The sequence below is a fragment of the Pseudoliparis swirei genome, chromosome 7, assembly GCF_029220125.1.
Source record: "Pseudoliparis swirei isolate HS2019 ecotype Mariana Trench chromosome 7, NWPU_hadal_v1, whole genome shotgun sequence".
Classification (NCBI taxonomy): Eukaryota; Metazoa; Chordata; class Actinopteri; order Perciformes; family Liparidae; genus Pseudoliparis; species Pseudoliparis swirei.
In genome coordinates, this window is record NC_079394.1 from 18,231,943 (window position 1) to 18,258,598 (window position 26,656).

General features: G+C 43.0%; 1 protein-coding gene across 1 annotated transcript; it reads left to right on the forward strand.

Annotated features, from left to right (window-relative positions):
* The first annotated feature begins 320 nt into the window (after nt 1-320).
* dnah10 (dynein axonemal heavy chain 10) lies at nt 321-26,522 on the forward strand. Its single transcript, XM_056420083.1, has 73 exons — nt 321-379; nt 585-742; nt 1,572-1,802; nt 1,928-2,118; nt 2,521-2,719; nt 2,863-3,057; nt 3,797-3,973; nt 4,085-4,210; nt 4,344-4,510; nt 4,587-4,738; nt 4,846-5,010; nt 5,093-5,300; nt 5,422-5,578; nt 5,687-6,166; nt 6,253-6,411; nt 6,508-6,624; nt 6,730-6,832; nt 6,944-7,122; nt 7,217-7,428; nt 7,583-7,743; nt 7,877-8,106; nt 8,180-8,302; nt 8,395-8,628; nt 8,750-8,973; nt 9,067-9,336; nt 9,426-9,609; nt 9,725-9,859; nt 10,289-10,441; nt 10,632-10,820; nt 11,135-11,281; nt 11,664-11,855; nt 12,006-12,124; nt 12,208-12,366; nt 12,498-12,633; nt 12,733-12,855; nt 12,940-13,071; nt 13,198-13,414; nt 13,563-13,682; nt 13,820-13,965; nt 14,039-14,191; nt 14,276-14,536; nt 14,619-14,791; nt 14,885-14,978; nt 15,766-15,933; nt 16,082-16,270; nt 17,035-17,206; nt 17,295-17,498; nt 17,576-17,656; nt 17,831-18,028; nt 18,155-18,316; nt 18,426-18,600; nt 18,896-19,077; nt 19,192-19,328; nt 19,410-19,627; nt 19,773-19,994; nt 20,163-20,310; nt 20,840-21,119; nt 21,234-21,463; nt 21,565-21,838; nt 21,956-22,060; nt 22,169-22,323; nt 22,407-22,561; nt 22,746-22,929; nt 23,072-23,272; nt 23,663-23,872; nt 23,994-24,089; nt 24,180-24,357; nt 24,578-24,709; nt 24,898-25,109; nt 25,204-25,371; nt 25,488-25,668; nt 25,744-25,889; nt 25,982-26,522. The coding sequence occupies exons 1-73, from the start codon at nt 343-345 to the stop codon at nt 26,126-26,128; spliced, it is 12,798 nt and encodes a 4,265-aa protein (XP_056276058.1). The 5' UTR covers nt 321-342; the 3' UTR covers nt 26,129-26,522.
* Nucleotides 26,523-26,656: the final 134 nt, after the last annotated feature.

The following is a 26,656-nucleotide window of genomic DNA, read 5'->3' on the forward strand; positions in this document are numbered from 1 at the left end:
ATGAAAAATGACAAACAAACCAGCAGCAACCACTAACAGTCAGACACAAACTTAATATAACGACCAGAGGAAAATTGTCGCCAGCAGCCATGTATATTCCAAACATTAGATTTTCTGAATAAAGGAATATGTGATGAGTATCTTCACTGTGTCTCTTGTCAGGTGTATATTCCCTTGATTACTGCACACCAGATGAAGGTAACTGGTGCAGGTTATGAAAGCAGGGCAGTCTGTCCTCCGAGGGAAACCAGTGCAGAGGGAGAAGAGGAGAGTCCAGGGAAGTCAAGTGGGCAACTCACGATTCGTGACGAGTTGCTCAACAGATTGTACAAGTATTTGGGCATGATCAAGAAAACTATCCAGCATCTTCAGATACAAGGTTTGATTTATTTGATAGACCAATGATTTTTATTCAGGAATTTATTATTATTTGACATTGAAAAAACAAGTAAAGATTTAATTGAACAATTATAATAATTATGAATCTGTTGGAATTCCCCTCATGAACATCAGTTCACTTTAATATACTGCTCATGCTTCTTTTTAAATGCTCATTTAATAATAACTTAAACTATTTGTTGCAGATGAGACTATGCTGAACATCCCGGAGCTAGACCTGGAGCCGGAGGTGGATGACCTGCTATCTAATCCGGAGATGGTAGAGAAGTTGGAGCAGTGTGTGATGAACTGGCGGACTCAGATTACCATTGTTATTGAGTTGCAGCTGAACAAAAAGCCACAGGTTTGTGACTCTTCCTATATTGAGTGTTAACCCACGCAGGCTTGCTGGTGTCAGCTCAAGGATTTAGGGTCGAGACCAGCATTTAAGGTTACTCGGTTCATGTCATTGCCATTGTACAACACAACGAAAGGCAGTTTGTCATCTAGTTTTGTTACACATGAAAACACACACACACATTATATGTAGACAATGGAGGATGAATTCAGTAGTTTCATGTCGCCTGAGTAAAAAAAGATGCAATGAAGCATGGTGGTTCGGCATACTGTCTCCTGCCAGATGGCGGCAGGAACAATAACTAGTTTGAGTGGTGGGTATTGTCTTTTTAAATCCTTTTGGCTCTTCACAGTTCACAGCCACCTTTTGTCACGAATACCACTGATGCTCGACAGATGGTACCAGTGATGTTTTGGGGCGGTTTTAATCACTTGATGTAGAGCACTCCTGTACTTTGTAATGTTTCCAGTTAGGATGTTTTCTATTGTTCCTCTTTAAAAGTTAACAAGAACTTTGCATGGGTATTTGCCCTCGTAAAGTCTCCTTATGAAGTGGCCATTTATGAGCTTTTTTTCACCAGGATCATGTTGTTTGTTTCCAAGGAACTTAAAACTGTTCACTTGCTCCACATCAGATCTTTTCCTCCTTCTCAACCAGCTCTACTGTATATTGACGTTTAGCAGTTTATTCTCTGCACCCCTCTGCTGGATCATTGTTTGCCTCTCTAAGGTGGCTGATGAATTGTCTGACATTTTACCAAGAAGCTAAAAATCTTTTTGTTCTTTGTTGAAGAAATCAGTCAGAATATCTAATGTCTGTTTTCATTTCCCTCCAGGGCCCTGACCCTTTGGCAGAGATAGCTTTTTGGCAGGAGCGTGCATCCATCCTGAGTGGTCTGAGTGAGCAACTCAAACAGCCCAGAGTCTGCAAAATCTTGGAGGTGATGACCAAAGCGGATACTGACACTGCTCAGACCATGCAAGGAACAGTTGCTGAACTCACTAAATACCGTGTGGAGTCAGACGATAATGTACGCTTCCTCAGCACACTGGAAAGACACTTCATGGTGAGCTGCATTTTTTACAATTCATAATAGCTAAATATTCATTACAAGACACATGTTCTCCTCTGTTAAGATTGAACAGTGAAACGTGCCAAGAATCTGAATTGTGATTCCATTGTCTGGTGTAGAATCTGGGAACTGGAGCAAATTTTAATGTGCTCCTGGAGACCATCCCTCCTTTGATGAACAGCCTGCAAATTGTGTGGATAGTCTCTTGCCACTACAACACAAATGAGTGTATGGTCCCTCTGATGGAGCGTATCGCCTGGCAGCTGTGTCAACGTGTGACTCAAGTAATTGATGTCCACACGCTATTCAGGTATGTGTATGCGGCTGTAGCTCAGTGGGGTCAGGGGGTCGTCCTGCAACCCCAAGGTTGTTGGTTCGATCCCCGCTCTCCCCATTAGTTGCAAGTTGAAGTGTCCATGAGCAAGGCACTGGACCCCCAGTTGCTTCCCGGGCGCATCACTGCAGCCCACTGCTCTTTAATAACTAGGGATGGGTTAAATGCAGAGAATACATGTACCTGTACCTGTGCAATGACAATAGATTGAATCCAATATAATTACATTGTACATTGGAGGCCTAGGTCTTCATGATAGTTTAAGTTTAAATATGTTTTATAATGTCAATATTGGTCAGTAGTCAGTCAGATTCCTTTATTTTAATTGGTTGTTTTGGGGTTATAGTATAGTTTAACAATGTGCTGTGCCTTGGACAGAGATAAGAGAGAAGTGGCCAAATCCAAGGTGCATGATGCCAAGCAGGTCCTGGACAAGTGGAAGTCTTCCTACTTCCAGGTGCGTGCTGACATTGAAGAATCAGGCAGGAATCAACGCTGGGAATTTGACCGTAAGAGACTGTTTGAGAGGGCAGACTACATGGCTTCCGTCTGCCAGGACTATCACAGTGTTTTGCAGGTCTGTATACATCAAATGTATATTTGTATATATACAGTATATATATTTACACTGTGAATACTGGTCTCTCACTCTACTAAACACGAGAATCTTAAAAGCAACTCATGTTTTTGAAAAAGTTCTTCCTGATTTGTGTTGTACAGATCTTGGAGGAGTTCTATAATAACTTTGGTCCGGAGCTAAAAAGTGTAACCGGTGACCCAAAACGCATCGATGAAGTTTTGTGCAGAGTGGATAATCTGGTGTTGCCTATTGAAGACATCAGTTTTAATCCTTTCAACATCTGTAAGATGAGTAGCTGGAGAATAATCATGCAAGACTTCAACACTACGGTTCAGGTGAGTTTAGGGCATTTGAAATATAGAAGTTGTAAAAATATAAGGTATTGTCTATCAGAACAATTTCATTACAGGGAACATGTGCCACCTATATGTGAATGTCCATTCAGGGCTGATGGTTACATGTAGTCCACCAAAGAAATGGTTTTGTCAATGCACTTTTCATTTTGCACACATACAATTGCATCTTTTTCTTTGCGCTGTTAACCTCAGTTATCCAGCTGATTCACTCCTCACATGTGTCTGTTCAGGCTATCGAGGGAGAGGCCATCGACTTCATCGACCAGTCTTTTAAGAGCCTGCGCTCTTCAGCTGCGGCCTTTGACATGCTCCTGAAATTCAAAAACATCCGCTCCAGAGAGGCCATCAACAACCATCTGATGAGAAAGTTTAATGACATCCTGGCTCAATATTGCAAAGAGGTACTGTACTGAGAAATCAAGGAAAGGTGCCGGGTGTCATTTGACTTTGCAGTTCAATTTAAATTAGAATAAAATGATGTGACGATGTTAGCTCAAGAGATCCTACATCATATCTCTTGAGGAACAGGGGGTGTCTATGTGGAGTTTCAATGTACTACCAATGCACTCAGCCTCATGATTCATATATAATATAAAAATATGTGCAACTAAACAATATTGAATGTGTAGCTGCTGTGCAGGTTTATCAGTAGACGTGTGGATAGAGTGATGCTCTCCTACAAGCACTTTACCAGAATTTCCAAATGGTTTTTTTGTAGGTGGGCATCATAAGTGAAATATTTGAGGCAAAGAAAGACAATCCACCGTTAAATAGGAATGAGCCTCCTGTGGCAGGAGCCATCAGATGGGCTCAATCTCTTTTCCAACGCATCAAACACACCATCCTTCAGTTTCTGGAGGTGCCGGAGATGCTGAAGAGTGAACAATACAAAGCGGTGAGTTATTTCTCTCTTGTACAGCTGTCTGGGTTTTTGTAAATATGAAACTGTTGAGACACCAAAATGTTAATGAAAGCTTTTTTGTGACTTGCGCTGCATTCTACTCAGGCCAAGGACAAGTACGTGAACACGTCAATACAGATTAGGGACTATGAGACGAAGAAGTACCAGGACTGGCTGGGTGAGACAGAACGCAACTTGCCATTGCTAATGAAAAAAGCCCTGTTGGTCATGGTTACCAGTAAATACCAAATCCAGGCAGAACTGGTATGTGTCTCTCTATTTATGTAATTATAACTGTTACTCCATATCGTGCAAAATGCAGGGTTAGGATTATTCATTTGTTTTGTTTTGTTCTCATTTTAAGGATGTCCCTTCAACTGAAAAGAGGCTACATATTAGTGAGCGATACATGGTGAACTTTGCTCCAGAGATCAAGGAAATCATTTCAGAGACAAAGCACCTTGTGACACTTGGCTACTGTGTGCCTTACCTGGCTCAAAATGTCTCTTTACAAGAGCACAACTTCATTAGGTAATTATAATTACCAGACACTGAGTACCAAACCACAGAATCACAGATTGATGACCTTTTTCAACCTTGGTTTTAGGTATGTGAATAATCTGAACAACGTTGTCAACTGCTACCACTCTGTAATGGACCGGCTCAGTGAGGCACACTTCCTTATGCTGGCTGAACACATCGAAGTGATCCAAAAAAACATATATTTTGGATGCAAAAGACTCAACTGGAATTCTTTAGGTACAGAGGCTGCGATACCTTTTTCGTCTGATTTCTGCACACTTGTGTTCTGATGGAATACGTATTGTCTGTCAAATTTAAATCAAATAATATGTGTTTGGTTTTAGGCATCCCCGACTTCATCAATCGAGGACTTCAGGCTGTCTCTAAGTTTGAGTTAGTTGTCAATCAGATTCAGAAGAATGAGAAGGACATTGAGTCCAAGTTGCAATCCATAGTGATGGCCAACTTACTGAAATATCAACTCCCAGACAAATCAAATGACTTACCAAGTATGCTATTATTTCTTGGATATCTTCATTTGAATATAAGACTGATATTATCTCCATTGACTTAATTGCATGGTTTTTCAAGGTGTCAAAGAGTTCTGTGAGCGTATTGAGCGAGAGGGGACCAAGAGTGTGAATTTGCTGAGTCGGAAGTATGCAGACATTGGACCCCTCATCACGAAGACAGAACATTTGATCATGGGAACCAGCACTGGCAAAGCCCAATGTATGGCAGATTATTACAAATACTGGGAACGCAAGGTGCTAGACTCCCTTATAAAGATGGTGCTTAGGTAATTCCATGATCTATCTACTTTATGAGCAGTAGGCCTAATACAAACTACGACTTTAAAATTGCAGTGCAGTACCTGTTTCAACCACTGTAACATCCCTATGGTTGACTTTCACATTTAGGAACACCCAGCACTTCAACGTGGTGCTGAAGGCAGACATCGCTCTTTTCCAGATTGATGTCATCCTGTCTGCCCCTAAGATTGTGTTGCAGCTCCAAAACAGTGAGATCTACTGGCTCATCATGCAGTGCATCAAAGACTGTGTAGAGAGCACCAAAGTAGGATCGTCATGATCTTCCCATGTACCACTGTATTTTAAAAACAATATCATGTGTACTGTAACACTGAAGATGTGACCTGGTTCTGTCCATACTGTTGTGTTTCAGCTATTTGTGCGTTGGATGCATGGGACCTGCATTGAGTGCCCTCCCCAACGTGTGGGTGGTGAAGATGAGGTGGTGATCTTTAGTTTCTTCACTGACGTGTGGCAGTATCCTCAGATAAACGAGAGCGCCATGGCAGTGTCACAGAACATATACCGGCTGTTCCACTCGGTGGACCAGTACCTTCTCCACTGGAAACACTATCGCTCCCTTTGGGAAAAGAACAAAACCGTCGTCAATGAAAGATTTGCTGCGAGAAAACCATCCTGTGTCATGTTTGATGATAAGCTGCAGTCCATTTCCCGTATCAAGCAAGAGGTGATGCTGGAGCCTCTGTTTAGGAACGAGAACATCATCCGTCTGAACTTGGAGCCTCTGGCTCACTCGCTGCAGGAGGCGGCCGAGTCCCGGATCACTTCACTCGCCGGTCTGCTCAACAAGCCTGCCAAAGAGGATGTCTTCAACTTGAGAGATGAATTCAAGGTATTCAATCATGCTCCACTGTGTCCTATGTGTTATAGTACATGTTCTATGTGTGACCTATATGTACATTTGTTTTTGTGCACCAGCAACTCTCTGAAAAGCTGAAACAAAAGCCGGACACTTTTGATGACCTGAAGTCTGTCCTCGGCTCCATATCAGACATCAGGAGCATGTCATTAGATGTAGAGTTGAGATTCATTGATATTCAGGAAAGATACAGAACAGTGGCCATGTACAAAGTGGAGGTACTGTTTGATTATTGTTACATTATTGGCCATTGAAAGCACAAGTTGATACTGTTTCCCTTGTTGAATGTCTTGTGTTCTGTTTCCCTTGTGTAGGTCGGAGAGGATGAACTGGAGCTGGTGGCCAACATTGAACAGATGTGGAATGAACTGTTTGCAGAATCCAAACAAGTGGATCGAAGTCTGTCAGGTGTCAAGAAAACATTTACTCAGGTGAGACAAAAACTCACAAGCTGCTTCAACATCAAATTAAAAGTATGTTTTTTTTGGAAATGTACATTTACATTATATTTCTATCCTGACCCGTTACACTCAAAGACTACAACGGAGGATATTGAGGAGTATACGCTGGAATTGTCTATCTTTGCTGAGAACTTCAACATGCATGGTCCTGGAGCTGTGGGAGATAATCTAGAGAAAGGTAATTGTGCACCTAAACCCTACTTCCAGCTGTTATGTCCAGGGCAATACTATGGTGTTGCATTTTGAAATGTAGTGGAGGAACCAGTCTCTCTCTTGTCTTTCTTTGCAGGACTGACTATAATGGAAACATATGAGGCAGACCTTGCCAAGATGGTGGCAGGACGGCAGGAGCTCGCTAACGCTGAGAAGCTACTGGACCTACCGGTCACTGTGTACCCAGAGGTTGTCAGCATAGAGAAGGACATGGATGGCTTGAGACAGATTTATGCTGTTTTTAAAGCTCAGCAGGTCTGATGTGGTTGCATATTGGGACACTTTACACATCATTCTGGTCAACATGGTTTTCAAGTATTTCAAGTGTGTGTGTCCTTCCATCTTTTAGGACGCAAAGACAGAGTGGTCTCAGACATTGTGGGCGGATTTAAACATCCAGCTGCTACAGGAGGGGGTCGAGGGTTTCATCAAACGCTTGAGGAAGCTGCCAAAAGATGTGCGGGCGTTGCCTGTGGCCTTCTTCCTAGAAGGACGCATGAAGGAGTTCAGAGAGTCTCTGCCTCTTCTGCTGGACCTGAAAAATGAGGCCCTCAGAGAAAGGTCAGTCTCCAGATTAACAACAGAACCTATTTGGAATAAATCTGACACCCAAAACATGAGAGTAGGGGATGAAATATCTAATTAGTATGTTGTCCAGCATATAAATATGATGAACAAGAAAATGAACATGTGATTTTATATTTCCTGGCCCCAGACACTGGAAGGAACTGATGGAAAGGACCGGCACTAGCTTTGAGATGAACCCCGAGAGCTTCACTCTGGAGAACATGTTTGCAATGGACTTGCACAAATATGCAAATGTCATCGGTGACATCGTCACCGCTGCTGTAAAAGAGCTCAATATTGAAAAGGCAAGCAGCAATTATTTTAATTGTGTGTCAGAGATCAGATGCATCAGTTTATCAGTGACATTACAAATACATATATATATATATATATATATATTTATATATTGTTTATATATGTTGTTGTTTGTGTTTCCAGGGAGTGAAGGAGGTGGTTGATGCCTGGGAAAACATAAAGTTCAGTGTGCTGCCATATTTTAAAGGAACCCAGGAACGTGGTTTTGTTCTGGGTGCAGTGGACGAGATCTTGCAGAACGTGGACAACGACGCCATGAACTTACAGAGCATGGCGGGCAGTCGTTTTGTTGGACCTTTCCTTGGCACCATACAACAATGGGAAAAAGACCTGTCCCTAATCAGTGAGACTATAGAGGTCAGTGAGGGCATCTCTCATCACACCTGAGCCGATCCATGACATCTCTGCTGAACAAATATTCCTTGCACAGGTAATGTTGCTCGTACAACGAAAATGGATGTACCTGGAGAGCATATTCATCGATGGAGACATTTCCTCGCAGTTACCAGAGGAAGCCAAGAAATTTGATAACATTGACAAAAAGTTTAAAGAAGTGAGTTTGGCAAACGTATTAGCCTGATTAAAGCAACACACTCTGTTACTGGACATCCCACACTGATATCTTGTTCTTCATTATTTTTGAAGATAATGAGTGACACAGCGAAGGGTCCAAACATTAAGCGCTGTTGCCTGATTCCCAACCGGCTGACAGAGCTGCAGGCCCTGAGTGACGGTCTGGAGAGGTGCCAGAAGAGTCTAAATGACTACCTGGACTCCAAGCGGAATGCCTTTCCCCGCTTCTTCTTCATCTCTGATGATGAACTGCTCAGCATTCTGGGGAGTAATGACCCTTCCTGTGTCCAGGAGCACATAATCAAGGTATCACACCACCACAGATAAAACACAAGGCATTTTCTTCAAAGTAAACATGAGGAGGATCACTGCTTGCCATGTGTGTGAAACATTTTCCTCGATATTTTTCTTTTCTTTGTTCCATAAGATGTATGACAACATAGCATCTCTGAGGTTTGATGTGGAAAGCAATGGGGGGACAGTAGCTGGAGCCATGGTGTCTGCTGAGGGTGAAGTGATGGAGCTGAAGAAGCCCGTCCCGGTGGAGGGCAGGGTGGAGGAGTGGATGATCGGAATACTACTGGAGATGAGAAGGACTAATAGACTCATCACCAAGGAAGCGATCTTCCACTACTGTAAAGACAGGAACAGGTGTGTGTGAATAGTACATGTGTGAGAGCAATTGTTCCAGTGTCTGTGTGCACAAATGAGCCGCAGTAAATGTGTCTTTCCCTTTCCTCATAGGGTGGATTGGATGCTGCTGTACCAGGGCATGGTGGTGCTAGCAACCAATCAAGTGTGGTGGACCTGGGAGGTAGAGGATGTCTTTAAAAATGTGGAGAAAGGAGAGAAGCACGCTCTGAAGAACTATGCCAGTGAAATGCACAAGCAGATTGATGAGCTGGTAAAACGCATCACACAACCAATGAAGATCAATGACAGACGGAAGATAAACACTGTGCTGATCATCGATGTCCATGCCAGAGACATCGTAGACAGCTTTGTGCTTAACAGGTAAACGTAACCTCAGTTTTAACATTTTTGTCAAACACATGATCTTTGAACTTAAATATAATTATAAAAATATGTAATTCCCTTTTCAGTATCATGGACGCACAAGAGTTTGAGTGGGAAAGCCAACTCAGATTCTACTGGGTCCGGGAAGACGACAACCTATTTGTGCGTCAGTGCAGCGCTGCGTTCTCTTACGGCTACGAGTACATGGGGTTGAACGGTCGATTGGTCATAACCCCACTGACAGACCGTATCTACCTCACTATCACACAGGTTTGAGAAGCTTTGCACATTGTGTTATCAACCACACCCAAGCAGAAAGAAACATGTTGTTCTGTCAGATTGTGTTGGCAGCATGATACCTGTATGTTGGTGTGATGGGTTGCAGGCTCTCTCCATGTACCTGGGCGGAGCTCCAGCTGGACCAGCTGGTACAGGCAAGACGGAGTCCACCAAGGACCTGGCCAAGGCTTTAGGCCTGCTCTGTGTGGTTACTAACTGCGGCGAGGGCATGGACTACATGGTAACAAGCCGACACTTAAAGAGCCAAAAGCTACGGGAGAATATCTTAGCATCGTCAACCTGTTCTGTAACCTTTAAGTACCCAAGGCCTATTTAAATAGGCTTTCATTGAGAACAGTCACAGCTGAACGAGCTGTCATAAAGACTTGTACGTCTTTAATCATCAGGCATGTCTGTTAATGCACTTCTATGTACATGCTGGTAAAATACAGTGTAAAGTATACACAACTGTATATAAATTGTTTCTTGCTGTCAATGTGCTCACTTCCATCAGTCTAAATAATGATGGCCAGAGGAAACACTCATCATTTGTGTGGCGTGTTCGTGCAGACCGCCCTCACTGCTGCACTCTGCTGGACAGAGTAGCTAGTGTCTATTCTTCATTTGTCACAAGCGTTTCCCCTTGAATTCCTTTCCTCTCTGTCTGCAGGCTGTGGGGAAGATCCTCTCTGGCCTCGCCCAGTGTGGAGCGTGGGGCTGCTTTGATGAGTTCAATCGAATTGATGCCTCCGTGTTGTCAGTGATCTCCTCCCAAATCCAGACCATCCGCAACGCTCTCATTCTGAAGCTTAAAAGGTTTCATGTAAGTCTGGTGTAGTTATGCAGAACCAGGAATGAACACATGGAAAACAATTCCAGTTTGTATATTAATTCACTGATATATCACAAATAAGCCTATTTCTCTCATGATAATTAAGGTTTATCGCTTGCTTCTTTCACCTAAACACAGAACAGTTCATGACCATTATGCTCCTTTTCACTCTGAACATCAGTTTGAGGGGCAAGACATCAGCCTGGACAGCCGCATGGGGATTTTCATCACCATGAACCCAGGGTACGCAGGGCGCACAGAGCTGCCGGAATCAGTCAAAGCCCTCTTCAGGCCTGTGGTGGTCATTGTGCCGGACCTACAGCAGATTTGTGAGATCATGCTCTTCTCCGAGGGCTTCCTCATGGCCAAAGTGAGGACACACACACAGCACACATTGCATTGCTACTCTTTAACATATGCTCTCATCAATGGATATTATTAATGTATAATGAATACCATGCATATGACATATTAATATAATGTAAGATAAGATGTATTAGTTATTTCAGGTCATTTAGAAATTCAAGGATAATTTATGATGAATTACTTGAAAATTAGATTTCTAGAAAGCATAGAAAGACAATTTTTTGTATAAAAATTGAACAATCCCAAACTGCACTACTTGCAGCTACACATGTCAATTTCTTATTCAGGATTTCATATTGACTTTTGTACTCAATTCAGGTGCTGGCAAAGAAGATGACCGTCCTGTACAAGCTGGCACGTGAGCAGCTGTCAAAGCAGTCTCATTATGACTTTGGCCTGCGAGCTCTGAAGTCTGTCCTGGTGATGGCAGGAGAGCTGAAGAGAGGCTCACCGGACCTCAGTGAGGTAGAGACACAACAACATTGTTCCTGTTTCATTTTCATATCGTAAATATGTTATGTCATGTTTGCTTACATTCAATATGGAACTAGGAAGTTATTTATTTGTGATCCCTTAAGTACAGAAAGAAGCGTGATTGCTGTTGAGAGCTGGTTATAGATGAGGTCTTTTTAGTGTCTGCCTATATTTTGTATCAAGTAATATTGCAGATCCCACAGAGAATATTAAAAATCAAAACTTCTGGTATTATAATAATTATTACTTACAGGTTTTATTTGAAATATGGACTGCAGTCTGGCTTAAAAACTGACTCTAGGATTACTTTAACCCAAATAAATAAATACAACACTTTCAACATACCTGTTATTTCTGTGTTTCCTCTCCACAGGATGTGGTGTTGATGCGTGCACTGAGGGACATGAACCTACCAAAATTTGTATTTGAGGACGTGCCCTTGTTCCTCGGGCTGATCTCAGATCTGTTCCCTGGGCTAGACTGCCCTCGTGTTCGCTATCCCAACTTAAACGATGCTGTGGAAGAGATCCTGCAAGAGAATAATTATGTCATGCTGTCTAACCAGGTATCTCATCTGGGTCGTACGTGTTTGTTTTTCGATACAGGCTTTGCTACACAACTTAAGAATTGTTTAATTACTGTAGCAAAGATGTAGTTACACCATGAGTGTTTAGTTGTTGACGTATCACATGCTTTTTGCTGTCTGGTTTTTCAGGTGGATAAAGTGGTTCAGATGTATGAGACGATGATGACGAGACACACTATTATGGTTGTGGGCCCGACAGGAGGAGGGAAATCAGTTGTGATCAACACATTATGTCAAGCTCAGACCAGGTCAGTTTACATCACTTCAATGTACACCACCTTCCTGACCTTTTGTGTGCACAATAATCTTCTTTATTTTATCTCATCATCAGATTGGGCTTTCAAACCAAGATGTATCCCCTGAACCCTAAAGCCATGAGTGTCATTGAACTTTACGGTATTCTTGACCCTGACACTCGAGACTGGACTGATGGGATCTTATCCAACATCTTCCGTGACATCAACAAGCCTACTGACAAAAAAGAGCGGAGGTAAAAGAAAATACAGAAACATCTGAAAGAGATATTTAATCATTCAGTTGAAGATCATGACGTTGATGAAGATGTGCAATAGGCCATTACTGTCTTTCATTCATTCATACAACATGAACTTTGGCTCACAGGTACATCCTGTTCGATGGGGATGTGGATGCTCTCTGGGTGGAGAATATGAACTCAGTGATGGATGACAACAAGATCCTCACTCTAGCCAATGGAGAACGGATCCGTTTACAGAATCATTGTGCCCTGCTGTTTGAGGTTTGTCTGAATTTCAAGATGGCTGTCAGAAGAATACTTTCCCCCTCAGCTGCGAAGCAACTTTCAGAGCAATAACGTCAGGAACCTTTGCCATCACAGGTTGGAGATCTGCAGTATGCTTCCCCTGCTACTGTTTCCCGCTGTGGGATGGTTTTTGTTGACCCCAAAAACCTGAGATACACCCCATACTGGCAGAGATGGATCAAAAACAGACCGGACAGGGTATGAGAAAAAACATAAACACTATCAGATAACTGTACTTGCTTTGAATTTGATAATATCTCAACACTGTTTTTTTCTTTCTAGGAACAAGAAGTGCTCAACAAACTGTTTGAGAAATATGTGCACAGCTCTATTGACATGATTGTGGATGGTATTGTTAATGGAAAACAAGGCCAGAAACCGAAGACTGTTGTCCCTCAGACAGATCTAAACATGGTAGGTTAATCCCCTACATCTCAAATGTACTCCAGTACCAGTTGTGTTGTATTCATGAATGAAGATTAGTATAGTCCCAAGTCAGACTACTTGGTCAAATTCTGCATGTGTTGGTTGTGCGTTCAGGTAACTCAGCTGTGCTTGACACTGGATGCTCTGCTTGAGAATGAGAGCAGCAGTGCAGAAGTCCTAGAGTCTTACTTCCTGGAAGCACTGTACTGCTCATTGGGGGCCACATTGCTGGAGAGGGGTAGGATCAAGTTTGATGAGTTCATCAAAAAACTTTCCAACTTAACTACAGTGCAGGATGAGACCTCCCTGGCTGGACCTGGTGAGATCCCAGGTAAAAACAAATAATGTGTCCTTAGATTTGTAGGAAACATTGTCAAGATTATGCATTGTTTGCTTTATGGTCTTATATTTACTTAATTAATTAAATTCTCCATATAAATAAGTTCAAGTGCCTTTTATTTGTCTCTGCGTCCAAACAGGATACCTCCCGACTCTGTATGATTTCCATTTTGATGGAACACAAAATAAGTGGGTTACCTGGAGTTCTCTGGTCACCAAATATATCCACAACCCTGAGATGAAGTTTGCTGATATTTTAGGTAAAGGTCAATTCTGTGAGCTGTGAGGCAATGACGAATCAAGTGTCCCGCAATAATATTGATTTTAACTTTTTGGCTCTCCTGAGTTCCATTTTCAACATGGATTTTGTTTATCATCCAATCATCATTTGCTTTAGTGCCAACGATTGAAACTACAAGAGCCAACTGGATCCTGGAACAGATGGTGAAGATAAAGAGGCCAGTGCTTCTGGTCGGAGAGTCTGGCACTTCCAAGACTGCCACCATTCATAACTTCCTGAAGAACCTCAACTCAGATACACGGGTACGTTTACCACACACATTTGTGATGTCACTTGAGATGATAATCTTTACATTTGTTAAACTTCTGTTTCTAGATTACTCTGATCATCAACTTCTCATCCAGAACAACTTCAATGGACCTGCAGAGGAACCTGGAGGCCAATGTGGAGAAAAGGACCAAAGAGACTTATGGGCCTCCGATGGGGAAAAGACTGCTTGTCTTTATGGATGACATGAATATGCCAAAGGTACCGACTCTCAAAAGTCTTGTTTCTCCTTTACTGTAACAGAGCTTGTTTGATATTATTGCACTATACCGTATGCTCGTCCAGGTGGATCATTACGGCACACAGCAGCCCATCGCACTTCTTAAGCTGTTATTGGACCGAGGCGGCATCTATGACAGGGGAAAGGATCTTAACTACAAAACCCTCAAGGACCTTGGTTTTATTGCTGCCATGGGAAAGGCAGGAGGTGGAAGGAACGAAGTAGATCCCCGCTTCATCTCCATCTTCAGTGTCTTTAGCATCCCCTTCCCTGCAATGGACTCCCTCAAGCGTATCTATGCTTCCATTATCAAAGGCCACACCACAGTGAGTATCTCTTTCCCACATAAATCAATACACATCATAAACTCAATCACTCATATTTTGTAAACTTGGTCAAATATTGTAGGCATTTGAAGACGCCATACAGAAGGTTTGTGATAAAGTCACCTTCTGCACACTGGAACTGTACAACAACATCATCAAAGATTTGCCACCCACCCCCTCCAAGTTCCACTACATCTTCAACCTGAGGGACCTGTCAAGGGTCTACAACGGACTGACCCTCACCAAGCCTGACAGGTCTGATCTGGCACCTTCACTCCGATAACACATTAACAAAGACTTTGTTTATGTTTTTTAATGTATTTGCTTTACCTGATTACACTCTTACAGGTTTTTGACTGTCACCCAGTTTGTGCGAGTCTGGAGGAATGAGTGCCTGAGAGTCTTTCATGACAGACTCATTGATGAAACTGACAAAGCCTTGGTAATACTTATTACTATTAGTAGTTGATATTTACTGTATATTATCCTTTGTATTCACCACAGGGATAAATACTATATGTGTATTGTTCCTTCGACTGTAACTACAAATGAATGCTCATCTGCTTTGTGTGGTGAGGCCTTAAGGGAGGGGGGGAGGGGGGAATGAAAGACACCAACAACGCCACCTGGGGCCTTGCACCCCAAGAAATACAAGTTTGCAACTCAAATATCTAAATTAATTGTAAGGACACAGATTTGTTTTTACCGTTATTAGGCCAGAGACGTGTTTTAGTAGAATTAAAACAGAAGTTTATTACAGAAAATTAAGATGATTCAAATCAAAACAATTAAAAGCCAAAAAAATGCAAAAACAATTAACCGTAAACACACCATGCAAAAAGAAGTTAAATAGTGGCAGAAAAAAATAATAACATAGTAGCAGCACAACAAATACAATAGTAGCAGGTAAACAAGTGGGGCAAAAACAGCAGCAGGTGAACCAAGAGCGAGGACAGGCCAAAAGGGAGTGAGGCAATCTTCTTCGTCTTCTTCTTGGTGTTGAACGGGGGTTGGCATCCATATATTTGGTGCATTACCGCCACTCATGAGGCAATGGCAACAGGTGGCTTTTATATACTGCCGCTGATTAGCGGCGGAGCCAGCCTAAGGGCTGCGTTCAAAATCCTAACCGTCCTTCTCTGGGAAGGAAGGGTTCCCCACTACAATGGGAATAGTTTAGTAGTGTTGTACTTCACCTTAAAAATGTACCCAATGTGTTTTGCCACCAGCTCCAAGGCCACATAAAAAACCTGATTGAGGAGCATTTCAAGTCAGACATGGAGGCAGTCATGAGGGACCCAATTCTTTTTGGAGACTACAGGACAGCCCTCAGTGAGACTGAACCAAGGGTCTATGAGGACATACAGGACTATGATGCATCAAAAGCCCTGTTTCAGGTATTGTCGAGTCATTAACAGTGTTGTTCATAGCATTGGGTAGTCTCAGTCTAATATACATTTTGGAACGTTATTGTATAATAATACGACACATTGTAACAATTATTTTCTCTCACATGCTAAGATACCACTGTTTTTCATTCTGCAGGAAATTCATGAGGAATACAATGAGAATAAGTCGGGGATGAACCTCGTACTGTTTGATGATGCTCTGGAACATCTGACCCGTGTGCACCGCATCATCCGCATTGAACGTGGCCACGCACTGCTCGTGGGCGTCGGGGGCTCGGGCAAGCAGTCCCTCACCAAGCTCGCTGCCTTCACTGCCGGCTGCGAGGTTGTAAAACACAAGAGCCCCAATGGGTGTGGGGAAGAGGGAAATTATTCTCAATGATGAATATATGTCAAAATGTCTTAAAGATGAAAGTCACATATGCTCCAATTACACTTAACCCTTGTGTTGCCTTAGGGTCATTTTGACCCGATTCAATGTTTCACCCTCCTGTTACCTTTATATTTACTAACATATTTTACCCTTTGGGTTCAATTTGACGCCAGCAATTAAAACCTCCAGAAAATAATTAGAATTAATATTGTTTTCCAAGTTTAAGTGTGAGGCACTTTATGTTTGTTTGTTGACTACCGAAAGAACACCGACATTAAACATTGAATGGGGTCAAATTAATCCTAAGGCGGGGGGAGGGTGTAATATTGATTCGGGTCAAAATGACCCTAAGGCAACACAAGGGTTAAGGCAGAGGAAATATACTTTTTATTGAAATGTATAAGACACCACACGTGTCATGCCAAGGAATGGGAAAATGTAAATACGACATAACACCGAGAACATTTCCATTTACTGCCGTGAGAATGTGGCATCGAATTGAAAAATTGGAACAAGATGATGTGGAATCTATTTATAGGTGACACAATGTGGGAAGAGGATTCTTCTAACTAGCTACTAAAGGATGAATTGTAACTGGAAAATGAGTGTGAGAGAGGCTAAGCAGCATTGAACTCTACCTCTCTAGTCATCTTTTGTAAAGGGGTTCTTAACTATACTAAATATTTGCAAATAATTCTCCAATCTGCTTTTTCCAGGTGTTCGAGATAACACTGAGCAGAGGATACAGCGAGTCCAACTTTCGTGATGACCTGAAAGCATTGTACTTGAAGCTTGGAATTGAAAATAAAAAGACGGTGTTCCTCTTTACTGATGCGCATGTTGCAGAGGAAGGCTTCTTAGAACTCATTAACAACATGCTCACCTCAGGTTGGATGTCACACTAACCTCCTGGAACACACTACATTTATTTGTCTTGAAAAGCCACAGCTGTAGTATTACATCCTGCTCTCTCTAGGTATTGTTCCTGCATTGTTCCCTGATGATGAGAAGGAATCAGTTCTCAACCAGCTTCGTGATGAAGCTCTCACGATGGGAGCCGGTCCCTCGAAAGAGAGTGTGTGGCAGTACTTTGTCAACAAGAGCGCCAACAATCTACACATTGTGTTAGCCATGTCTCCAGTCGGGGACACCCTCAGGACACGCTGCAGGAACTTCCCAGGTGAAATGCGATGTTCGGCATCACGTGATTTTGTTATTATTTCTGTTTTTCTTTCACTAACTGGACTTTTCTCTCAGGACTGATGAACAACACTGTGATCGACTGGTTTTTGCCATGGCCTCCACAGGCATTACTCGCAGTCGCTCAGTCTTTCCTTGGTGTGTAATCACACACATTGATATCTTTTTTTAAATGCATATATTATGAAATGTTTATTTTAAGACCACCATTTAAAAGGTTTTCTTGACTCTATTTAACTAAAATGATAACTCCAGTAATATATTATCCCTAAATCTAGATTTCTTTTTGTGTCCTTTTTTTTCTTCCGACAGGTGAAAGTCCAATGATTCCCGAGGCACACTCTGCAGAAGTGATTACTCATGTGTGCATGGTGCATAGCTCTGTGGGTGACCATAGCAAGCTATTCCAGCAGAAACTCAGACGTTGCAACTACGTTACTCCAAAGAACTACTTGGACTTCATCAGCACCTATTCTAAACTCTTGGAGGAAAAGGACCAATATATTCTGGGTGAGAAGATGAAACACACTATCAAGCCTGTACCTCTATGTGAAGGGTTAGACTGGTGCCGCAGGGCTACTGTGCATTGATTATTGGAAATACTTTGTTTTACTAACTCGTTCTTTGTGGTTCCAGCTCAGTGCAAGCATCTGGAGGTAGGTTTGGATAAACTGAAGGATGCTAGTGAGCAGCTGCTTGAACTGAATGTCAAGCTAGCAGAGCAGAAGGTGGTCCTCGCTGAAAAGTCCATAGCCTGTGAGACCATGCTGAACGAGATTGGCACAAACACGACTGTAGGTCAGTGAGTATATAACCCCTTAACTCAGGGTTATGATAAACACAGTGTTCTCTAAGCTTCCAAAACAAAACAATACATTTACAACCTTCTTAACGTTTATTTTCCTAGCTGAGGAGAAAAAGACTCTGGCAGAAGACAAAGCCAAAGAGATTGAAGAGCAGAACAAAGTTATAGCAGTGGAGAAGAAAGAGGCTGAAAGTTCTCTGACTGAGGCCCTGCCGGCATTAGAGGCCGCCCGCAACGCCCTGAAAGACCTGGAAAAATCTGATGTCACAGAGATCCGGTAAACTCTCCTCCTTACTCAGAGCATTGTTCATTCTGTTGTTGAAAAAGCTGACGATGATTCATCGCGATGAATGAGTAAATAGGGACTGAAACTCTGTCAATTAAATGTTATCCCAAAATGTCCTGTATGTGGGGTTGCTTAATATGTTACAATGTTTAATTGAGCACCAATGAATCATCATGGAAACTTGACACTAGCATAACTGACCAGAAAGCAAACTTTAGTAATCTATGAATCAAAACTCTCGCTCTATCTGCATTTTTTGTTTGTTGCCGGTTGGTTCATTGAGCAGATCCTTTGCCAAGCCACCCAAACAGGTGCAGGTGGTTTGCGAGTGCATCCTGGTGATGCGTGGCTACAAGGACATCAGTTGGCAGTCAGCCAAGGGAATGATGTCAGAGGCTAACTTCCTGCGCTCGCTGATGGAAATGGACTGTGATTCCATAAATCATACCCAAGTTAGGATTGTCAAAGGTAAGTGGGCTTCATGATCAATGAATAATACGAATAATGATAATATCCATTTACTGTGTATGATAGTGGCATTTGCATTTGTCAAGTATACGTATAAGTTGTTTTCTTGTCTAGGCTACCTAAAGGACCTCCAGACAAGCTTTGAGGAAATGCAAGCCATAAGTAAGGCCGGTTCAGGAATGCTCAAGTTTGTCGAGGCTATCATGGGTTACTGTGAGATTGCAAGAGAGATAAAACCCAAGAGAGAAAAGGTGATGTAAAGTTTGTACATGCTAACATGCTCTATATGTAGGAACACAGATTAAACAGGCTTATTTCCAATTTGATTTTAGGTTGCACGCCTAGAGAAGAACTTCTTTCAGAGTAAGAAGGAGCTGGAACGCATTCAGAGTGAGCTTAACAAGATCCAGAAGGAGTTGCATGCTCTTGGAGAGAAGTACCAAGCTGCTATTGAGGAGAAAGGACAGCTACAGAATGAGGCTGAGCTCATGGAGAAGAGGCTGATAGCCGCTGACAAACTCATCTCGGGCTTGAGCTCTGAGAATATACGGTGAGGCTGTAAAACATGTAACATGAAGTCACAACACTCAACCTAACCATCCTTGCTTAGCGTTGCTTATTTGATTCTCTTGAATGGCCTTTTCTTCATTCACCTTTTCTCCTTACTACTCCCTCTTTCATCTCTCCCCACGCAGATGGACACACGATTTGGAGGAGTTGAAGCAGCGTCGAGTGCGTCTGCTGGGTGACTGCCTGATAGCTGCTGCTTTCCTGAGCTATGTAGGGGCCTTCAGTTGGGACTTCAGGAATGAAATGGTTTACAATGTATGGGTTAAGGATGTGCAGGAGAGAGGCATCCCCTTGAGCCAGCCTTTCAAAGTGGAAAGCCTTCTGACTGATGAGGTCGAAATCAGCAGGTGAGAAGGAGTCTGTTCTCATTACAGATTAAACAAGTGTCACCTTGACAGGACAATATACGATAGGATTTTGACTAGGTGCTTGCGTCACTCATGTGGATTTGTGTTTATTTTGGTTGCACACTGACAATAGGGCAAACAATGTGTTTAATCAACCCTCTGTGATAGATGGGGCTCAGAGGGTTTGCCTCCAGATGAACTCTCGGTGCAAAATGGAATCCTCACAAGCAGGGGGAGCCGTTTTGCCATGTGCATTGACCCGCAACAGCAAGCACTCAACTGGATTAAAAAGAAGGAACAAAACAACAACCTCAAGGTAGAACATATTTCATTCCTTTCCAGGATTTGTTTCCTTACTGCTCACAAGTCCCAAAAAGACTGCTGAGTTAGCAGAATCAGCACTTTGAAACAGGTGCACATTTCTGCCGGTGGGTGCTCACAAATACCCAAGATAAACATTTTACAATAACAATAGCCTACATGACGTTTTGCTCTACAGATTTTTATACATTTCATAACCAGAACAAGTTTTAATAAGCTATCTAATGTTACAGGTGTTACTAAGAAAGCATACAAGTGCACACTGTCAAATACAGTCAACCATAACACAACAGCCCACACAGCTCTAAAATATAAAAAAGGGGATAATTTTGTGGCTCATCATTGATGTAACCTCCTTAAAAGGAAAATGTTACCTTTGTCATGCAGCATAGGGGTGGAGTTTGTTATCAAATCAATGCACATGTGGGCCTGATTGTAGTCCTGGAGGAGCCCACTGAATCGGCAGCTCTGCTTTCTAAAGAGCTAGAACATGCTGACATTGTCATCATCCTTTGGTTCCCCAGATCTCATCTTTCAACGATCCAGACTTCCTGAAGCAGCTAGAGATAGCCATTAAATATGGCTTCCCATTCCTTTTTCAAGATGTGGATGAGTATATTGATCCCGTGATTGACAATGTCCTGGAGAAGAACGTAAAAGGAGCAGAGGGCAGACAGGTCCTCAGGCTGGGTGACAAGGAGGTGGACTATGATCCCAACTTCAAACTGTACCTCAACACCAAACTTGCTAACCCCAAATACTCCCCATCGGTGTTCGGAAAAGCCATTGTCATTAATTATACCGGTAAGATTGTTTGGCATGGCAACCATGGCTTTGTCTGTAACATTTGAACAGCGATTTGATTTTCTGAATGCTTTGTTTGTCTTTGTCCATTTTATGTATCTATATTACATGTAGTGACTCTTAAGGGTCTGGAGGACCAGCTGCTGAGTGTTATCATGGCCTTTGAGAAGAAGGAGCTGGAGGAGCAGCGTGAGCATTTGATCCAAGAGACGAGCAACAATAAGAAGCTGCTGAAGAACCTCGGGGACTCCCTGCTCAGAGAGCTGGCCACATCTACAGGCAACATGTTGGATAACACAGAGCTGGTCAACACTTTGGAGGAGACAAAGTCAAAAGCCAGCGAGGTCAGTTTGGCTACAGCAAGCATCAGAACTCATGGAATAAAAGCATCTTCCCTGAAGTCATTGATCCTAGTTTTTCATTTATTTGATGTTGTGATCATCAGGTATTTGAGAAACTACAGTTGGCCGAGAAGACGTCCGTGGCCATTGATGAACTCAGAGACAGCTATCGACCTGCTGCCAAGCGCGGTGCGATCCTGTTCTTCGTCCTGACAGAGATGGCTCTGGTGAACAGCATGTACCAGTACTCTCTAGCCTCCTACCTGGAAGTGTTTGGCTTCTCACTGCGCAGATCTCTGCCTGATTCTGTCCTGCTCAAAAGACTGAAGAACATCATGAAAACGCTGACATACAGTGTTTATAACTACGGCTGCACAGGTAAAATATTCAATTGAATAATGACATGAGTGGGAAAGGATCGATATCTTCAGATAAAACGCAGTATTTATGATTACTTTGAGGTTGATATAACCTGAACTGACTGTGTATCCTTAGGTCTGTTTGAGAGACACAAGCTGCTCTTTTCCTTTAACATGACCATCAAGATTGAGCAGGCAGAAGGGAGGTCACCTCAGGAGGAGTTGGAGTTCTTCATCAAGGGTGAGATGAGTTTAACTCATCTGAAATGTTTGAGTAGATGATGGTAATCACAAACTCAGACCAAATTGTGTCTGCACAGAATGCTCAAAGCACATCTTGTTTTTTAAGGTAATCTATCACTGGAAAAGAGCAGATGTAAAAAGCCATGTGACTGGCTTGCAGACCAGGGCTGGGAGGACATAGTGAAACTAGGAGAGCTCTTCCCTGAGCACTTTGGCTCTCTGCCGGATGATGTGGAGAAACATTCCACTGACTGGAAGTCTGTACGTCACCAAAGTGGCAGGAATCACGATCGGCATGTTACCTAATCGGTTGAGAGTTCATCCCTAATTCTTTTTCTGCTTAGTGGTATGACTTAGATGGACCAGAACAGGCTCAATTCCCCATGAAGTACGAGGAGAACCTGTCGGCCTTCCAGAAGCTGCTGCTGCTGCGCTGCTTCCGCGTTGATAGAATCTACAGAGCTGTGACCGACTACATCACTGTCATCATGGGCGAGAAGTGAGACCGTTTCTATTGTGATATTGCAGTTGAATATATGTATCGTATATTTGTAGATGCAGTACACCACCGTGGTGCTGTTTAAGTCAACTAAACACAATGATTTGACTTTTATAGCAGATGTATTTACACCGAGAGAAACCACGCCCTGAGTTTCTATGTGTTTTCTTGTGTTTCTGCTCAGATATGTGCAGCCCCCTGTCATCAGCTTTGATGCCATTTATGACCAGAGCACACCTTCCTCCCCCATTGTCTTCATCTTGAGTCCCGGCTCTGATCCGGCCACTGACCTCATGAAACTAGCCGAGAGGTCAGGCTTTGGAGACAACAAGTTCAAGTTCCTTGCTATGGGCCAAGGCCAAGAGAAGGTACTGAGGACTTCTCTTCCACATCACAGCTGCACAGCTTTAAGGGTGGTCACGTGGAATGAGTATGGGGAACAGGAAGTAGTCACACTGAGTCACAATCAAAAGACGTTGAGGGTAACTGTCCTCTGAACCTGTGATCAAGGTGGCACTGCAGTTGCTGGAGAAGGCGGCGTCCCGTGGTCAGTGGTTGATGCTACAGAACTGCCACCTGCTTGTAAAGTGGCTGAAGGATTTGGAAAAGTGCTTAGAGAAGATCACCAAGCCCAACCCCAACTTCCGCTTGTGGGTCACCACCAACCCCATTCCGGATTTCCCCATTGGCATACTGCAAAAGTCTCTGAAGGTGAAACACATTTTCTCTTTTTCTTCAGAAATGTTTTATGGTTTTAATTTGTTTGTTTCTAAGATTCAGTATTGGGTAGAAGGATTTCCGTAAATAGGTGTTGAATTAGAATATGTTTTATCTATATGTTGGTAATATGACATTGTTGCATTTCGAATACAGCTAGGTGATACTACTTTTAAGTTGTACACGCCAGTGGGGGGTAGCCACATTCAATGCGCATGGAATAGACCGTTTTTCTTTTGTTTCGAAAAGCAAGTCTTAATATGAGACCAACTCGCTCGGTGAGACTGTTTTTTAAGGTTAACAATTTACAATACTAACTACAATAATACAGACATCATTTTGAAATGGGCAGGGTATTTACATGCACCTTAATATTGTGTGCAGGTCGTGACGGAGCCTCCCAACGGACTCAAGCTGAACATTAGAGGCACATACTCTAAAATCTCCACGGAGACCTTGATCTCGTGCCCTCACCCTGCCTTCAGCAGCCTGGTGTATGTGCTGGCCTTCTTCCACGCTGTGGTGCAAGAGAGACGCAAGTACGGCAAGATTGGCTGGAACATCTCCTACGACTTCAACGAGTCGGACTTCTTTGTAAGTGGCACAGGAGTCATTTAAACTATGAATAAGGAATTTTGTTTGATTTTTGGTCTCCATTTAAGTTGTATTTCACTTCACTTCTCAATGGTTTAAACTATGACACTGTATTCAACAGGTGTGTATGGAGATCCTGAAGACTTACCTGACAAAAGCTCACAAGCAAGGAGAAAGCAATATTCCCTGGGGAAGTCTTAAATACCTTATTGGGGAGGTGCGACTACATTCATTGTGTTTTAGTAGATTGTAGATATATTATGTTGCTGATGCTGTAGATTGAGCATGTCTGTATAATGTTCTGTAGGTGATGTATGGTGGCCGAGCCATAGATAGCTTTGACCGCCGGATCCTGAATGTCTACATGGATGAGTACCTTGGAGACTTCCTCTTCTACACTTTTCGACAATTCCACTTCTTCAGCAACAAGGACGTAGATTACAAGATCCCCTCAACCGGGTCCGGGTCCAAGAAAGAATATGTCGGTCAGTCAATATCTTAATTGCTTTACATTCTCGTACTTAAAAAAACACACACACACAAACACACAACCTCATAAACACGTGGCCTCCATGCCACACTGCAGCCTCCCGGAGTGAAAGCTGCTGCCAAGGGGCGGACATTTTGTTTACCGACCGACAGAGCGAGCTTTAGAGCTGCTGGTCGGTGCTAAGAAGTAAAGTGTTATCCTGCTTTCTGTTCCAGATGAGATTGAGACGCTGCCACTGGCCAACACACCCGAGGTGATGGGTCTTCATTCCAATGCAGAGATAGGATACTACACCCAGGCAGCTAAAGACATGTGGACTCACCTGATAGACCTGCAGCCTCAGACAGGTATGATTTGGCATCTTTCATCCTGCCTTTGAATTGATTTCAACAGAAGAAATTAAAACGTTGCTTGAGGAGCATTCCTGAAAGTAATTTAACCTTTTTTTCTGAAGGAAAAGCTGTTCCATACTGTTGAAGGGTGTTTACTCTCTTTGCCATGTGTCTCCTCTCTTATGGTCTTTTAACGCTCTCAGGTGAATCTAGTGGAAGCATCGGTCGAGATGAGTTCATCAGCCAGGTGGCCCAGGACATTCAGAACAAGCTGCCCACGTTATTTGACATGGATGTGATCTGTAAAAGGTTTGGGACTGGCATTTCCCCGACCTCAGTGGTGCTGCTTCAAGAACTGGAGCGCTTCAACAAGCTCGTGGTCCGCATGCAGCGCTCTCTGGCTGAGCTGCAGAGGGTGAGAAGGAGGGGCTGAGAACAGCAAGATCGATGTTGCGTCTTTATGCGTCACGCAGTTTGACACGTGTTCTGATTCTCTTGTCTCCCCCTAGGCCTTGGCTGGTGAGGTGGGAATGAGCAGTGAGTTGGATGAGGTTGCTCGGGCACTTTTTAATGGCCACATTCCGGCCATCTGGAAGAAGTTGGCACCTGACACACTTAAGGCCCTCGGCAACTGGATGAGCCATTTCAAGAGGCGTTACAAACAGTACAGCTACTGGGTGAGGACGGACACACACAGATCCCCTCTTTTAGATGTCACCTTGTGTATTCTGTCATTAAAAAGTAGAGAAAGCGGCTTTATGGCTGATGTATCTGTCTATCTTGTGTCGACCAGGTGGATAAAGGAGAGCCAAATGTTATGTGGCTATCAGGACTCCATATCCCAGAGTCCTACCTGACTGCCCTGGTCCAAGCTGCATGCAGGACAAATGGTTGGCCTCTCGATCTTTCCACACTGTACACGGAGGTGACACAGTACCGCAGTGAGGATGAAGTCAGCATGAGACCTGAACAAGGTAATGAAATGTAATTCCCCTTTTGCAGCATAATCCGTGATTAGTTATACGTACTAATAGTGTTATCCCCTGCAGGCTGCTTTGTGTCCGGCCTGTATCTGGAGGGAGCGGACTGGGATATGGAGAAGGGCTGCCTGGTGAAGAGTAAACCAAAGGTTCTGGTTGTGGAGCTGCCCATTCTCAAAGTCATCCCCATAGAGGCTCACCACCTGAGGTTACAGGTGTGGACCACAGGCACGACAGGCCTCCATACAGATGAGAACTTACTTTTTCAATGTTTTGTCCTAACTGTCATGTGTATTTTGTACCGCAGAATACGATTCGGACACCAGTGTACACCACCTCTCTGCGGAGGAATGCAATGGGGGTGGGGTTGGTGTTTGAGGCGGACCTGTTCACCACGAAGCACATCTCCCACTGGGTGCTGCAGGGAGTCTGTTTGTGCCTCAACGCTGACTGAAGACAAGCCTCAGCCCCCGAGCTGCTTCGCTTTCCCACAGTCTGCTCCAACATGTTGATACATTGAGTTCTGCGTTTTTTAAAGAGATTGAAACAAACTTGTACCTCGACTAATGGGACGATTACAGGAAACCAAATAAGTTATGATGAAAGATTGCACATATGTTTAAAAAATAAATTGATAGAGACATGAAAGAAAAGTAGATGCTTGGCTCATTATCTACTGCATAGCTTTATTATGTTCTCACTAGATGGCAGCACACAACAGTACTGAACTCTTTACTCTGTAGCTCCAGGGATTTATCTTTGGTGCTACAGTGGGCAAAAGTATCATCGCGCTATAGTGGGTCAGGGTCTGTCAAGCCTAATTTGAATGAATAAACATTTGCAATTCAGTTCAATCACTTTTAATTTAATATTTTGGAACTCTGTTCATTCCTCTGAAGGACAGTAGATACTGAATATTTCTGGTGAGGTTGTAAAAAGAACATAATCTTCTGCATCCAGTGGAAAATGTACCATTGACCAA

Excerpts from the sequence above, each read along its gene's own strand:
- dnah10 (XM_056420083.1), top strand. The coding sequence starts at position 343 with ATGATCAAGAAAACTATCCAGCATCTTCAGATACAAG. Across the intron at positions 12,367-12,497 it reads ACTGACAAAAAAGAGCGGAG|GTACATCCTGTTCGATGGGG; the intron begins GTAAAAGAAAAT and ends TTTGGCTCACAG. Across the intron at positions 12,856-12,939 it reads TCAAAAACAGACCGGACAGG|GAACAAGAAGTGCTCAACAA; the intron begins GTATGAGAAAAA and ends TTTTCTTTCTAG.